This window comes from Diuraphis noxia, unplaced genomic scaffold, assembly GCF_037042655.1.
Source record: "Diuraphis noxia isolate RWA-SAM2 unplaced genomic scaffold, SU_Dnox_SAM2 contig0002, whole genome shotgun sequence".
Taxonomy (NCBI): domain Eukaryota; kingdom Metazoa; phylum Arthropoda; class Insecta; order Hemiptera; family Aphididae; genus Diuraphis; species Diuraphis noxia.
The window spans coordinates 22,595,449-22,614,052 of record NW_028301712.1 but is presented as its reverse complement, the minus strand read 5'-3'; the positions used below and the strand labels follow the sequence as shown (position 1 = coordinate 22,614,052).

At 27.4% G+C, this 18,604-nt stretch overlaps 1 protein-coding gene across 3 annotated transcripts in view; it reads right to left on the bottom strand.

The window, feature by feature from the left end:
- The window catches only part of LOC107164296 (Dpr-interacting protein delta), a 129,406-nt gene that overhangs the window by 53,151 nt on the left and 57,651 nt on the right, over positions 1–18,604 (bottom strand). For all 3 annotated transcript variants that reach the window (XM_089218841.1, XM_015512054.2, XM_015512062.2), the window contains exon 2: positions 7,989–8,095. In XM_089218841.1, the coding sequence (XP_089074967.1) occupies positions 7,989–8,095 (107 nt within the window). The remainder of the gene's footprint in view (positions 1–7,988; positions 8,096–18,604) is intronic.

The following is an 18,604-nucleotide window of genomic DNA, read 5'->3' as shown; positions in this document are numbered from 1 at the left end:
GATAAGAAATGTCTGTCGAGGGTTTTATATCGACAGTGGTCGACCCTATAGCATTTATCTGTCAGGATGGTGCATGGCTAGGTACTGATACATTTTTCATACTTGTTTATGTCGGTTGTATTTTTGGCGGGCAACTATACCGGTGAAGGTTATGTAGAAGTGTGTAGTGGAGCGATTCCCGCGGGGGCACTAAACCGAAGTCGGGCTAAGCGTGGAACGAGTGAGTGAGAGAAAGAGAACGAGTAGTATTCGCCCCGAAATTGCTTGTTTATTTATTCAGTGGCTTCGCCTCCTGACTAGCTTGTTGGCCAGAATATATTTAATTAAACTAACGCCTCCGGGGGTCTGGACTTGTAAACTTTAGACACGGTGCATATTTATGTGTGCAAGTAAGACAAAGAAAGTGTGAGAATAAGGGACACATAACGAGACAGAACGATAGAGTGCGAGCAACGGTACAACGTGAGAACAATAAGTTGGAGGTAGAGATGGAAGAGCCTTTTAGCACCGATAAAATATTTATAAATCTTCTTGACGAATAATTATTACGTAGAGCGCACATCTTCCATTATATGATGGGGAGTAGTGGAAACTAAAACCAATTCGCTTTGTTTAGTTAAAGTTTAGGAATCACTAGCTGAATTTATGTATTTTAAATTGACGTTGACAACACTACTTAGAATTACCTATAACAAATGCTGAAAATATAATTAAATAATAATAATAAAAATAATAAAATAAAATAATAACAGTAAATTATTTTTCATAATTATTTTATGATAAAAAATATCAACTATCCTGGCATAAGAAATAAAATAGATTTGCTTTTAAAGTGAAATTGTTTAATCATTTTATATAAATTGCATTAACAATATGCTGACATAGTTACTTTTATTTTAGGTTTTGAAATATATTAAAGTTTCTTTTGATCCGGAATAGAACCAATTTGTAATAATGAATCAAATTTCATTAAAAATAAATTTTAAACAATTAAACATTGTTTTTTTAATTCAGATGATACCAAGTTGTATGGAATATAGTACGAATTAAAATTGGATACATCTATATTCACTAGAATAAAAAAATAATTATTTTTTATTTTTACCTAAGCGCATTTTGTTAGTTAAATTTATTTTAGAAAAATGTGTATTGAATAAACTTATTATTTAAGAAATAAGTTGTACATTAAAAAAACAGACCAGATTTCCATTCAAGATATTATCATATTTTACATAAATTTGATAGAATAATTAAGTTACATACATTGTATTTTAATTATTTGAAAAATAAACACATTTAAAGATCTAAACGATTAGTTATATTCTTATAACTGAGTACTTACTGCAACAACTGTTAGAATATTTTATACATTTGGAAATCACTGCGTATAGTTAGACTACGTTAAACGTTTATCTGGCATATACCTAATTATAGGGTTATAAATAGCAATATTATATAATTGTATTTCTTAATAATAATCATATTTTACTTTCAAAAGTTGTGTGATTGAAGTTTTTTGAATTATATATAATATATAAAATATCAAGTGAACGGTCGATAATAATTGTTCAACACAATGAACAAGAACTTGTTAAACATATATTAAAATATGAGATAAAATAACAAAATGTGTTAGAATACGCCCAGTCGGTATGGGTACACCAAAGTAAATAAATCAGATGCGTGTATGGTCATCAAACATCCAAGTAAATCATCCAATAAGTCCACGAATCTTTGACTATTAGAATATAAAATTATAAGTCATATTGTTGATTTGTATTTATCTTATAAAATGTTTCCCCATTAATTATTACATGTATGTCATTACTCATTACACATTATCTTTCAGATGTCAATGCGAATGCTCTAAACTAATATTACTTATGAAATGCACACTTAAACGATTAAGTAGCATACTAGTTATTTAATTATTGTCATACTATTCTATTTGACGCAATACAAACACTCGTTTGATGTTTTGATGCAGATGTCCAAAAATTTTATTTCATATCTGATTAATTGGTTAAGGGATTTTTTTATTTTTTTTGGATTACAACTGTAACGAAAGATTTATTTGGAAAGATAATCCTTGGCCGTTTACCTACAGTTAGAAGTACAATTTTAAAGCGTCGGTGGTTAAGCTTTGGGTAATTGGTTAAAACATGTATATTTAGAAAACCCACGACCTAGCGTCTACAAAGTATACGATTGCAGTTAAACATAAAATTAAGCACAAAAACAATAATAATCGTGTAATTTATAATGCGAAATAATTAAACAGTATCATCTTTATAATGCTAACGAATTTTATTGTATTTTCAAATTAATATTACTATTTTATTTAGTTAAATAAACATGACCTTGATATTAAAAAAAAAAAAATTAAAGATTCGTATTTTTTTTTAAAATTAATCAAACATTAAATTATATTTTTGTTATCACTTTAATTAACCTATTTAAATTCCTATTCACTTAATTTAAATGAACTGTAACACACCAAACACAACTATTTACATATTGAATAAATCTTTCAGTAAATATTTTAGTTTTAACTTCTAAAATAATGTTGTCTCATCACTTACTCAATATAATTTATAGTTTTTCGAGTTTTTAAAAACATAAAAAGTTTTTCGGATGCAATTTTTTTATTATTAAATGTTAAACAAAATTGATTAAAAATAATGTGTAAAATTAAATTTATTTTAAAAACGATTAATTGTATGCTAATTTTAACGTTATATCGATTTTTAACTTATTTTCATGTTTACAAAACTAATTTAAAAATATGTTTATATTTAATACTAGTTAATAATCCTTTAGGAGTACTATTTGATACGGCATTAGGGTAATCAGTTCTTCGTATCAAATACTAATTTTAAATGTATTATATTTTGTTAAAAAAAAAAAAAAAGTATGATATTATAATAATATGTATAATTGACTCTTACAGTGTAGTGTTGTATGTGTGTAAAAAATCCTTGTGGACGAAAAAATAAATAAATAAGATTTTTAAATCTATACGTGGCCTTTCCTGGAAGACGGTTCAATTTGTCCAGCTAACGAAAACATATGTATTCAAGCCGGAGTCCGATACGTGACCACACAAGTGAGGTTGATATGGGGTAACGTCGAACTCTGTTGTAAGACCACATCCGGAAACGCTGCATGTCTGTACATGATCCAAATACAGATTATATACATGTAGATGTATACATGATACGTTCCATCCCAATATATTTAGTTTTGAATTGGAAATTCTACGTTTTGAGGTTTTTTTTTTGTTTCAGTAAAATGTATTCAAAGAACTGTATTGAACTATATAGTATAATTATTCAATAGTTTATAATGCTGCATGAATTAAAACGTACGAAAAACCAATATTTCTTATTTTTTTTTACACTTTTTGTTTGAATAAATTGTTCGTAGCTATATATATTATTACTTAGAAATGCTTTCCAAAATAATAAATTAAAATTGTCAAAAATTTCACGTTGAAGACTCTGGATTCACAATAGATAAGTAATAAAATAATAAAAGCATAATAACACGGTTGTGAGCATTGTGAACAAAAATTAGCTGAATAGAGAATAAGAAAAGGACGAGTAAAAATTATTTTTAAATGTTTCAACCGGAATCAAAAGTTGATTCTACCGTAACTCGTTGGGTATACTTAAGCATAAAAAATAATTATAGATACGAGAGCAAAGGACATGGAAATTAAGTTTAACCAGCGTAAATGGAATATAAATAAAGCCAATAATTACACCCTTGTTTACGGACAAACAAATGTAATTAACTTCAATTTACCTATCCTAAGACTACATACCTTTAGATTATGTGATATTTTTATTATTTAGGAATATGTGACGAGGATATTAGACCTTTTGAATGTATATAGATAGTAAAATTAGGAAAGTGTTGATGAATGTATTCAATCATCGAGTCTTGATAGAATATAAATAAGCTAAACACTTTAATATATACTTGCCAACCTACCTAACTCACACTTAAAATCCAATTTAATAAACATACACATAACTCGAAAATTATTAATTATTTTTTCTATGGACAAAATTAATAATTCAAATAGCCATATATTTTATTATTAACTATTAATTAAAAATTAATTATAACATGAAATATATAGTTATTATTGTAAAATATTTCTTTATAAGCCAAGATTTAATATTTTTCTGTCTTTCTATCATATTATTACATTTATTGTCGCTACAAATTCAATTCAAATAAAACATATATATTTAGGGATATGAAAATAATAATACAAAAGATTGAGAGTTATGATAACACCACACAGTTTTATGGTATGGTGAAAAAATTATGCGTATATTATGTGTTATGCCATATTCTATACTAAAATCAGATACTCAAAATTATACAAAGATCAAATTAATCTGTCGTCTGAATAAAATTTAATAGAATTTTGAATGTTTTAATGGATTTTGACTGTGACTCCGCTTGAATTGTATGCAATGGCCAATGAAGGTTATTAACCATCGATATATTTTCTCAGTGGATAACGTACCAAATCGTTGCACATTATATGCATGCTTGATGATAATAATTTTATTGTTTTCACTCCTAGCTAATAGTTATAGTTGTTTGGCTGAATTCAAATCATTTTACTTGAAACTCATTTTAGATTCTGAGCGGAGCGATGAATGTATTGATTTTAATATGATGTGTGTTTTTATTTTTATTTATTTTTTTTTTGTGTGTCTGTCATCACGTTTTTTTTTATTGATCTTTATAGCTTCGGCGACATGGGCCATTAGCTTTATACATAATTTACATTATACTATAATTCTTAAAACTATATTTATTCTAATTAAATGTATTTATCTATCTTGGTTGTCCTGAGGAACGACATGATTTTTTCGGGTTGACAGTCGGATCCGATTGATTTGTATAAGTTGGTTGATATATCTAGTTTTTCTCTTTCTTCTTCATTTGATTGGCATTCTGTCATCAAGTGTTTTACTGAGAGGTTTACTCCGCATGTGGTGCATTCTGACGGCATCACGTTTTGAGGCAGTAAAAATGCTTCGATTTTTGACTTCAGTACCTCGTTTGATCAGAAAGTGAATCTATAGTTGGTACTTTAGGGTAAAATTCTTAATACTTTTCTAAATAATCGAGAAAAACAAACTAAAAATTAAGGGAAAACGGGAAATTTTACGCACACTCATTTTTCGACAAAATCGATTTTGGTTTTTGATGTAACTTTAAAACGAATGACCATAGATACATGAAATTTTCACCGGATGTTTATATAAGTATATTCTAACCACCATGCAATTTTCAAAAAATTTCGACTTAAGTTGAACTATTCATAGGCATTTGAAATTTTCGATCATTATTTGTTTTTTTTAAATTCATATCGATTAGAATTTATTCGTTAGGCAGAAAAGCTTGAAAATTTAATACAAGGCTCCTAAAATATTTTTACAATAGCAGTTGAAAAATAAAAGAAATGCATAGTCACATTTTTTTTTTTCAAGCATTTAAATTTAAATTTTGACAACATACGTAAAAATCATGAAAATTCGCAAATTATTTTAAGCTAGAAATTCATAAAAAATTTTCTTTTTAAATCTAAGATTTGAAAATTTTTAATAATCTATAATATATCCTAGACAGATAAACCGTCTCCGTTCAGAATCGTTTTTCGTATACAATGATACCTATCATTGCATTCAAATTTAACCTACCCTAGTCAGAGGTCCACCCCACCCCCAATGTACAGCAGAGCGATACCCACTTACCCGCTTTTTCATTCTTATATGTAATTAAATATATTTATATTTTAAAGATATTTTGGAAAGTATGGTAGATGTGCGATGTTCATGTTAGATGTGATAAACTGTTGGAAAGGATGCTGACCGATTAGCATACAGGTTAAATGTAATAATATTACTCTATGCCAGTGGTGCGCAACCTTTTTTGATCCACGACCCCCCAAAATAATTTATTTTTTAATACGGCCCCCCTTCCTACCAACATTATGTAAGTGTGTAATTTAAATTTACTTAATAGTCTTAATGTATAACACATTTTACACATTTTATTCATATACATTAAATCATTAATTTTAGAGCAGTTTTAATATTTCTTTAATTTAATTAATCAAAAACATGAAAAAAAAATATTATAATAACCCATATACTGCGTGGTTCAATAGAACTAGTTATCGCAATATTAAGATATGACATATTGTCATAATATTACGATTGACACAGCCATCAACGGTACAAAATAATTTTACTTTGTATAAAACTATAGAATAATATACAATATACATAGCAATATAGTATAAAACTTTTTCATTTGGTGATTACTGGCGACCCCCTAATAAAATTACGCGACCCCCTTAGGGGTCGTGACCCCCAGGTTGCGCACCACTGCTCTATGCCATAACACTTATAGCATGTATCGTGCCTATCACAGACAAAATTATTTTTCTTTACGAATCAGATCATTGCACTAAAACCATTATTCATAATTTTGCTTCCAATTAAAACTGTACAAATATCCCAGTATAAAAATGTGTCTAGTGATCATACTTGTAATTCCAAAATATGTTTGAAGTTATTATAGGTTCATAAGAATAGTAGCGATTAAAAACATGATTAAATGATTAAACCTTGTATAATTATTAATTCATATCATTTGTAATAACATCAGAATAAAATCCGAATCGTGAAATATATATATTTATAAATTTTAAATTATATTAATATGTTTTGATAAAAAAATTTAATTTTAATGTAATTTGATAATATCGTTATACTTATTAAATTAAAGATTCTATCATAATTGCTATTATTGTTATAAGACGTAAGTTATAAAATACCAGAAAAAAATCTACCATGGTTTGTACCTGTTTTGCCTATTTATAACGCCGTGTTATAAAATGTTTATAAGCAATTGATATCATAATCGCAAGTTAAAAGGTAAATTGTTAACATTTGTGTAATAATCTTAATTTATATATTTTTAAGAACTCATAGATATATAGGTTATTCAAAAATATCTAATATTCTCTTGAGATTTGTGTTAATTTTTTAATAAATTGCTTGCTTTAACTTTTATTAAATAATATTTTAATACAGAAGATTTTCTTTATGTCAAATTTTGATATCTCAAATTTATCGTTATATCGTATTTAATTTAAACCCCTTGAAATAATTTCCATGACGTTATTACAATAAAATTCGAAATCAACTTTTTTTCTGTTCTCTTTAGTTTTCAACATAACTATATTTAAATGTATTTTGAAATATGATTAAAGTAAATTTGTTGTTTGAACTTTGAACAGTTCATCGAAAATGCCAAAAGCTACCTGATATTTGATATCAAATTATTCCTTCGTTAAAACAATTCTTAGGTATATCTCATTGCTTCACTCATTTACTCAGATTATAAAAGAAAAGAATTTGGTTAAAAAAGTATGCAAATATTGATTTTACAGGTTATAAATAATTGTTTCTAAGCTCAAAACAGTCTGAACAAATGAACTAAATTTTGAACTGAACAAATCAAATATTATTGTAAAATAAACCTTAATTTGTATTTAAATACGTAATTGGGAACGCATTCTTTGCAGTTTTTTTTGTTTTTTGGAAAAACTAATAGACCTTATAAATATATATATATATCACACGTTTTATTTCCAATACTTCTATTGGATACAAAATATATATTAAATACGTATAGTACTAATTTATATTCTTAATATATACCTGAACCTTAGATTGGTCAATATAGAGGTATATATAATATACACGTAAGTAACCCAAAATTGTCGGTCGTAAATCTTTTGAAAATATATTTCACTAAAATGATTTATGAAGTACTTTCCTCTATATAATAATAATACTACCACCTCCACTACCACTACCACTACCACCACTACTACTACTACTACTACTACTACCAATAATAATAATAATATGTACGTGGCATCTTACCTTGTACGTGCCGAGATTGTTGACTACACACGGAAGGGATGCATCCCTCCCAAGCGACACTGTAACATTTGGTATAGGCTCTGCGAAATTCGGATCGTCCGTCAATACTGTAAAACAAATTTATTTATAATTTAACAAATGTAGGCATCAATAACAGTAAATTATATTTATAAATAAAATGATAAAGTAGATATATTATATTGATTTAAAATATAGTTTCGTTTCTAAAATGTTACCTACTATAACACTGGTACTGAAATTTATATGGTATTTATTAAATTAGATTTTCTACACTAGTAAACTTAAGTAATTACTTAGAACTAAAAAAAATATTCATCGTATTTAAATTAAACTTAATGTATAAGTCACGTAGTTAACTGCAAATAAATTGTAATGGCGTTTACCAAATTTTTAGTTCACAGATTAATTATTATTGTTATTCATATAGTATAATCACATAATGACACTGTCCGCGAATGAACGAAAAATAAAACGAGGAAGCAACTGAAAAGTAAAATAATTTTTTCTTGTTTAACGGCCTGGGGGTTTCATATGCAATGAAAATGGTTTTCATCATAAAACTCGTTCACAGAGACCCTTCCCCACATCGCTTTGAAACAAGACGTGGCTGGTACGCGAAACGCGATGGAAATATATATATATATATATAAGTACCTATACAATTCATACATATTATGCATACATACACACACACACACACACACAACAAAATATATACAAATTCGTATATGTGCACATATTATTGTACAGACCGGCGCATTCGTGTCCGTATGCGCGTGTGCGTTTGTATAATGTATACAGCGTGTTGTCTGAAAACAATTTAATCTCTCCTCCACTTTTATTATTCGTGCGTGAAGTGGCCGAAAATTTGATATACCCCGAGTTTTTTGGCGGCGGAGATCAAGAGGTGGGTAGTGATACCATAGGGCGGCGGCGGTGGAGTACACCCGACGACAAAAGGACGCGAGACAATTCACCTTTATCCCGGTCTCTCCGGTTTCACTCGGGCGCAGAAACGTCGTCAAAAGCAGCCGGTCCACACCGCCTGCCATCCCGAATCGCACCCCGCACGGCGTTCCAGCTTGTAGTGACAACTCTAAGCTCGCATTAATCATATACGACCGTATATCGTATACATATATAATATATATACATGAAATCGACCAATTTTCTGGGCATTATTACGAACGAGTATAATTTCCAGCCACTAAGCGTTCATCTCGTCGTCCTCGAGGCCCATTACGAGCGCGGACCATCGGGACACGGTTATTTTAATGTCATTTCGATGATTTTTGGTGCAGATATTGTAGGAGACGATCCCGTGGGATCGAGCAGAGGCGATGAAAGTCTACTGTTAAACCCGAGCAAATAGGTGACAAGCTCGGGATGCTCCAATGGGTGTCCGTAATGGTCATATTTTACAATAAGAATTTACTAAGAGTTTATTTATTTATATTTAAATATGTATTAAATAGATAAGTCTATAATATTATAATACATTTCTAAGGTGTGGATGACGAGTTAAAGAAACGTAGTTCGTTCAAAATCACCAAAAAACGATGACGAAATGCAAATCGATTATACATCTCCAAAAAATAAGTTAATGGAGAAATTTAAATTTATATGATATGATTACTTACTCACAATAGCAATGTAGCATATTGTTGCAATAATGCAGCAATATTGTCATTATAATAGTAGTTTAGTATAGTTATTAGTTATTATACTATTCGTGATTATGATTATCAACCAACTTTATTTCTTTTTTATTTTAGAATTTTTAGCACTTAACTATTACACTACAAAAATATAGAATAGAAACCGATAGTTAATTTAATATAGGTAATATTTATTGACTTATGTTATATTATTATACTTATCTAAGTTAAAAACAAATTGTTATACAGTTACAGTTATTGTAATGATAGTAAAAAATGAATTTTTACGACGATAACCGATTGAAACTTAGCTAGTTGGTATCCCATCGTGGAAGTCAGAAAAATTTAGCTTACACGAAACGCAAAATTCGTACGCGAGCTGATAAAAGAAAAACCTAATATAATGGTAGTACTGTCAGCGATACTAGGAACAGGTAGAAACTATTGTTCATTAAATGTATTGCATCTGGACATAATGGAAAATTCTCTGAAATAAAACGGTCACCGATTTACTTGTAGTTGACTAGTGGTTATGGTGATCGTATACAGGGTAACTCTTTTAACAGCAAACATTGTTTACCTCGAAAATAATAAAAAAATGTTTTTTTTTTAATTTGATACAATTTAAAACATACGATAACGTACACTTTTAGTGTTACGCAGAATAATTTTCTAAGGGTATTAGATAAGCTAACATAAAATTACAATTATTTCCTAGTATTTCTTATACATCAAAATTAGATAAGGTATGTGTTATGCATGAATTCACTCGTCTGAATTTTAAATATCTATATTATCCATCATTATTTACTGGTCCTATATTTTTATGCAACACAATTCTCAGAAAAATTCTCTGTTTTTCAGATTATTGAATTAAAAATGTATAATAGTAATTTTTTACCATTAAAAGAATCACCCTGTATAGATGCTGCGAAAATGTCTCTAGATGCTCTACAAAAAGACTGTGCTCGCGGACGAGTTGATTTTCGCGTCGCCGTTTTTATTTCTTTCACGCCGTGCTTGTAAAACGACTGCGATAACGACTAGACATAATCATTACCGTTATTGTGCACGCGATAATACCAAATGGTCTCCAACAAGTTTGAAAGTTATATGTTATGTTGTATGAGTATATGTGTATAGCCAATATATTGTTTAAGTCATATACTGGAATTAATTATTCTTTACGAACAAGACAGTTTTTATTAAACCAGACGCATGCAGTTACACTAACGATACTATATCTTTAAAATATTTATACACAAACAACATACTATAATGTAATGATTTTATGGGTGAAAATTTGTTAATCGAACAAACGGCATGAAGAAATAATCGGTGAGAGTCATTAGAGACTGTTAGATCAATTTGATCATGATTTTCACTGTTTTTATTTTACTTTTTTTTTGTTCAGTGTCTATTTTAAAAAAGACGATTATTAATATTCAGTTAAGAAAGATATAATCTGGTACATAGACCATACATATTATGATTTGGTATATGATTTTCCAGGCAATTATTTTTACAAAAGGTCACGACGATGCAAGTTCCTTTTATGCCTACAACGAGGAGAATATCTTGATAGATAATAAAGTATATAAATTATTCCTGAGAAGATAATGATGGTTTACAAGTAGACTTTGAAAACGTTTACAAAACAGAATTGGTTCATTTTCAAATACTTCCATACCCAAATCATTACGAAGAGTACCCGCATAATTTAAAATTAAAGGAGTAAAACTTGTAATTATTTATTTTAAGGAGTGAGTAATATACTTCAAAACTATAAAATTCTTCAATCATGCTTTGTAGCGAAAATTAAATCTCGTATAATAATATGAAATGAAAAAAAAAATAAAACAAACTTTATACTGCACCTATCACAAATAGTGTAGTGCACAGATAACTTTAAAGATAACAGATAAATGAATAAAAAAATTATCTAGATTAAACATAATTCAACATGATTTTATCAAGATATAACATATATAGATAATCAACTTAAAAATAATTAGCAATTTATTTTATTTGGTTTGGAAATTTTGAATTGCTGGTTTTATAAATGTTAAAAATTCAAAATTAATCAGTCCGGAAGGAACTATAATTTGGGCGTTTGGTGGGTTGTTTTAAATTTAATATATTAGAAATTATAAAAACGTTAAATCAATAAAAGTGTTATGTAAATATCAGATAAAGGTTTTATTTATGAAAGTAAGATAGAATGATACTGTGTTGATATTTTATGTAAAAATATAAATATTCTAATCCAGAAAAAGCACAACACTAATTACTAATTCACTCGTTTCCTTACTCCACTCGACAATTAAAATATTGTATTTAGTTGTTTTCTATTAAGTGTAATATGTACCATATTATCTTAAATATCTCGAAGAAAAAATATTTTTATTCAGAAAAAAATATGTATTCATTAAAAAGAACTTCAATGTCGTAGTGCCTAGGTTTTATCTCTTATGATGGATTGACGAATGCGTTTTTTCAACAACTTACCAGCACGATTAAACAACACGGCGATCTTAATGTTTAGGATTCCGTAATCTGCTGACAGTATTTAAGCGGTGGGACGTCAAAATAATAAAAATAGAACTAATTGATGAGTGTGAATTTCGTTTCATTTACAGGAGATAATGAAAGATACTATTGCTATATGTGATGCTAATTAGATATATAATATTATACGAATGCATACATAATATTAGTGGCGTACGTACGCGTACGTAGGATTTTTTCAAAGGTGGGGGTTGTCATAATATAAATGAATATGTGATCTTTTTTAGTCACCGTTTCATAATTTGAAAAGATTCCTTAAACTATTTAAGGGGGGTGTCGTATCTCCCCCCTATCAACGCCACTTCATAATATAATATATTAATGCTACAATAATTAATAAATTACTGGCTCCGTTCGACTCACGTCATAAATTCTTTACTCGTAACGAAATTCACAAAAATCATTGAAGTATGTTTATTATTAGACGCTTTCATTATTATTATTATATTCTTAAAGCTAGTATTTCACGCAATAACTTATAATATTTTAATATAATCTTATTTATTTTTTAATTTGAATTATATTATATTTTTATTTCCATACTATCTGAGACCATGCACTTCGTAGCCCGTTAAAAGCCCTACCTTTTTTATGGTTTAAACTATATCTATCTATATATCTAGCGAGGTAGCTAAGTGTTATGATATAGAATTATAAGGAAAGTCGCAATTAGAATTTTAGAATGACGTATAAGTTAATCGTACAGACTCGTTGAGACAATGATATACAATGAGATAAATTATATATATTATAGACCAATATGTATTTTAACCAATTTATAATTTTCCATGGCAACCAGATCTTAGCAACTTTTATTTATCATAATTTATATATATATATATTTAACTATCACTAAAAGCAACCATTTATAAATAAACAAAAATGTCCATCGTATATCTCAAAATGTCTGTTTGAGCACATCTGGGGTCGGGCCTATCACTTTTTAACTTAGCCTATCATCTGACTATAGGTCTAAAATCCATTTATATATATATACATTTTGAACAAAAAATACTTAAGTATTTTATTTTTTTTTAATTTCTGAATTACAACTATTCATTATGTTGTGTAGCTATTTAAAGATCATTATCAAGTTCACCTATCTGTATCGATTGCTTTTATACTTTTCTATGAAATATGTATGTTATAAGTTTATAGCTAAAGCTATCCCATACGGAGAGAGACAAGAAACAAGAACTTCAAGTATTCTGTCGGAAGCCCTTCACAACACAAAAAAGATGATAATCATTCTAAGAATTAAAAGTGGATAAATTTTTGTAATCCGAGCATGTATATTATATTGATATATTGATTAAAATATAATGTACAAAAAAAAAATAAATAAAACCGCTTAAACACTTATGTAAATTAAAATAAAGTTAATATATAAAGCCATCGATGACATGGCTAAATAATAGGAAAAAATAGATTATTTTATTTAATAATTGTAAGGTGTACTTTATTAAAAATTTAAATTGATGATTTACGTGAATATATATTGTGATTTTGCATATCCGTAGTTTTTTATTTCGTTAATTAAACTTGAATTTTATAACTATATAATTATCTAATGATGGCTAAATAAAAAACAAAACTTTAAAAACTGACGAAATAAATAATAAAAATTGAGTTATGAAATATTCACGCTGATATATACATTTCTTTTCAGGAAAAAAAATATACTATACATAAAATATGTACTTAAAACCAAACTTATAGTTTTTTAGAATGGACATTGGAACAAATCTGTTTAGTTTTAAATAATTTAGAAATAAATCTTGTTTCTTGTTATACAAGCTTTGACAAACAGTTTTGATAAATTTAATTCACTTACTATCCAAAAAATGTATTTCTTATTCTCTTATTTTTTTCTTTTATAATTTTGGTATAATACCTATGATAAGTTTTTGTTTTATAATATTTTAACATTATAAGAACAACATTTATTCAATAATTAAGAATTTATAATTCAAGTTGTCAGATATTTCTTTTATACTCTATTTTTATCATAGTCTTATTACAAATGAAATTTTTCGGATACCCAAGTCAAAAGACATATTTATTTCTAAATAAGAAGATACCTATTATATTTTATAAATAGTTTAATGCCAAAAAGAATTAATTTATCAAACATTAATGTATTCGGTTTTCGGTTTTCAATTAAATTAAATTCAAAAAAATATTGTACGATTTGTGTAAATTATTAAAGCCATTAGGTTTACGGTTACCGAAAAATTCAGATAACGCTATTAAATACGCTTATAATTTTTTTTTTTATGGAAAAGGATGATACAGTTAGTAATTTGTATAATATCATATACGTTCATGATTTAAAATTAACTTAAGTACCTTTACTATTTCACAATATAATAATACATTCAAATGCACGTATGGGTTTACGTGTTCGGATCTCTGTGAGTAACAGAATAATATAATCACTAGTCCCTAATATTTATATAATATATCATAAAGTATATAAAGCTATATTTGTCGTGGTACAATTCAATTTTTGAATTGTTTGCATAAAAAATAACTTCGATAATTTTTTTTTTTTGTTTTTTATTTGTCACTAAATTAGGGATACTGTTTTATACTCGTATTTAATAACTTTTTATTTTCACTGTCGTAAAATCGACTCGAACCTCAAAAAACTTATGAAGGCAATGGAAAAGGCACCGGTCGTGGTGCGCAGACACAAACGTAATTAATATATTATATTGCCGTTTATTTACCACCCCCTGTTAAATTTATGAAATGTATTGCACTCAAAATAAAATAAGAAAATAAAAATGAATACAATTTTTCGATGATTATATTATAGCAAACATTTTGAAAATGCGTACAACGATAAACAACAATAAACCGTAATATTTATGCAAAATAACTTTACTTGTGCACACACACACACACACACACACACATGTACTTGGACTATTACTGTTTATGCTGAGCAGGCTTATTAGAATATTATACAAGCTTTATTATTTTTATGTTAAATGCCGACAATGTTGCAATATGTATATTCAATTCAAAAAACATAACTTATTCAGTACCTATTAAAATGCCTGATGATCAATAAAGGTGAAAGAATAATACATTTGCACGCGTATGTATGATCTTTTAAAAAAGAAGTAGGATATTAATATATTTTGAGTGCTTAAAACACTTCATTTTCACTTATAAAATCTAAAAATGTCAGTATTTGAACTGATGAATGTATAGTTTTTTCGAACAGAGTTATTTATCTTTGATATCAAATGTTCAAAATATTTGAACTAATTTTAAGCTTTTAATCATACACATATTATATTCTTGAATATTTTTGGTTGTTTGTTTGTAAAATATTTAGGCTTAGCATTTTTTCTCAGCCAAAAATCTTGAAGATATAAATTATAGTTTTCTTACACTGAAACATACATACACAAATTTTTGTATAGACATTAAAGATATTATATTTTTGACAAATTGAATATTTATAAATGAAAACTAGCAATTTGTTATCTATGAATTTTATTGCACATTTGGAATTAAAAACAATATTTCATGTTATAGTAACTTTAAACTCTTTGCAATTACGTATAATAATATTATTTTATATTTCCAACGCAATTAAAAACACAAATATTTATTCTTATTTTTAGATGTTTATTTTAAGAGCCTTTTATATTTATATATAACAATATTCCGCAACGTAATTAACAAAAAATTAGTTCAACATAGCCTATTACTAATAAATAAAACATAAAGTAATATAAAAATTATAATTTATTCTTTCAAATAAAAGTTAACACACTATATTCGCTCAGTGTTGTTTTTCGTGTTCAATAATTTATTTGGACCTCCTTTTATTATTATTTGTGCTCCAGTGTGGCGTGATGGTTGTATTCAATCACTAAACGTGTTCTGAGTGCAAGTACAGGCGGGTCAGTGTCAATAGTTTCCACTCGAGTTTTTGGTGACGAATTCTAGCCACACATACATGATTTTCAAACCACTCCCCCGTCTTTACAAACAGTTAATGGCCATAGTTTCCAGGCATAAATCAATATAAAAAACATGAATGATTTTTTTTAAATATTAAATTTGATTTTCTTGATATTTATATATTTTCCATGGAAAAAGTTATCTGTTATAGTTATTAGTTACAAAGGGTCTTATTATACCACAGTATATCTACGTATACAATAACGTCTATTTATTATATTTTTTAAATAATTCAAAATAAGTACGTAATATAGAAGAAAATAGTTCAAGACGTTTTATGTAAGGAAGAGAAGAACTAAAGAATATTGTTTGAGGCCATTGGTAAGAAAACATATTATATTTTTTTCTCTCTCTATTTTAAAGGACGGTCAATTTCCTGAGTAACGGAGAAAAAAAAGGCAACATTGTACAATATTGAAGAGTATGTCATTTTTCGATTAAAAACTTTACCTCAATTCTTAGCGTTTCATCCTCACATAATATTATTTATAAACTATAAAGTACCTACTGTAAATATTTTCAAACGCATAATATAAGTTTATTTTTTTTAATAACATACTGTCTTGTTATACATTATTTTAATTTAAAATATGATATACTTTATTATTATTATACAGCAATACAAAATGTAGATAGTTATTCGAAAATCTGAATCTTAAATAAAATAAATTGTATTTCATAACGATTTGACATTGAAATTTCTATACGTAACATAAGTGTAATTAAAAATATAGTTATATACAATTATTGTACCTTGTAAAACTTATATATTCTGATGAAATCTATTTAATAACGCTAATAAAATATGGTATCTATGTCAATATTATGCTGAAAATCAATATTAACAATAGCGCTGTTTTACACAACGTAGGCACCTACTTACAAATCAATTTGAGTTTTTTCGTATTAATTTTTATAATTGTAATCACTGAAAGGCTCATGTTACAGCATTTAGTTTTTATAATGACATGATTTATTGTAATGTATATAGTGTAAACTATACATTTTTATGATATTAATAAAATTTAAATAGGTATATGACATAATATACCTATTACTTTCTCTGTTCTCAGCATTAAACAAATAATTTATAACGATAATATGAATACCATTCAAGTATTTCAGAAACGTACAATTAAAACAAATATTATTTATTTAACTTAAGTCTGTTTTACAATTGTTATATGTAATATTTAAGATGATTAATGTACGTTGGATTTTGACTGTCACTTGCATGTTTTTTAGTTAGTTTAGTTACATATAAAATATTGTTTATTATAATTTCTAAGGCATCATTTGATAATCAATAACTAAGAATGGTAATTTATACCAAATATGAAAACAAAAATGTTTACATATAACGTAGGACTCGTCAATTTCTATCTCTTAAACTTTGTAATATTATTTATAGATTAATTTTTTTTTTTTATATAAATATAAAATAATTTTACTTTTTCAAATTAATAGGCTGAACTCAAAATTATTATATTAACTTTAGTACTGATACACTTGACTAAGATTGATACTACAAGAAAATCAAAGTTTACATGCAAAAATAACTATTTTGATCGTATGTATGCAAATACAATAAATAATAGAAATAATTTAAAATAGTCATACATATTGTAGGTGCCTAAAATTATAATATATTATATAATAAGCATTGGATGATTAAATTTAAACAAAAAATATCATTTTTTCATCACTTTGGATTTAATTAATAAGATATACGTATTATGACTGATGAATACAGTGTTTTTCAGCTTTCTTGGAATGCATACAATCTTTAGTCTTATAAATTATTTAATTAAAATAATTGAAATACTCATAAAACAGTATTCAGAATACTTTTTAAATCAACTGTTTAGTTGTATTTATTTCAATAAATGATTGATATTATTTTTATTACATGTAACGAGTACAAAACTCACGACGCGCCATCAAGTGGCAAAGTGGAAACAACAGTGTAAATATCGCTCTACATACCGCTACCACGGCCGACAGAGAGCGTAGACGGTCGATCCGTAACATACAATAAGCCGGTACCTACGACCGTTAGTATATATTCTAGCCCCAACTTCTACCCCGGACCAGATACTGTAGAAGTCGATATAACCAGCGAAGCGCAATAGCAAAAGTGTCATTTTTCATTTACCGACTACTCGGCCTCTTAGATAACTGGCTAGTGTCGGATCGTTTTCTCGGCCACCTGTAATAGGAAGGCTAGAAGGCGATCTGACATTCGGACTATGTCTATAGAGTAAAGTAGTGAGTTTGGAAGAATAGTGCAGTCATAAATAGTTTCGTCGTGTAGTAAATAGTGTCGTTGTGTAGTGATAGTGCCGTCGTTTCTCCTTCGTTTGTGTTGTCTTCGGCCACCTGTAA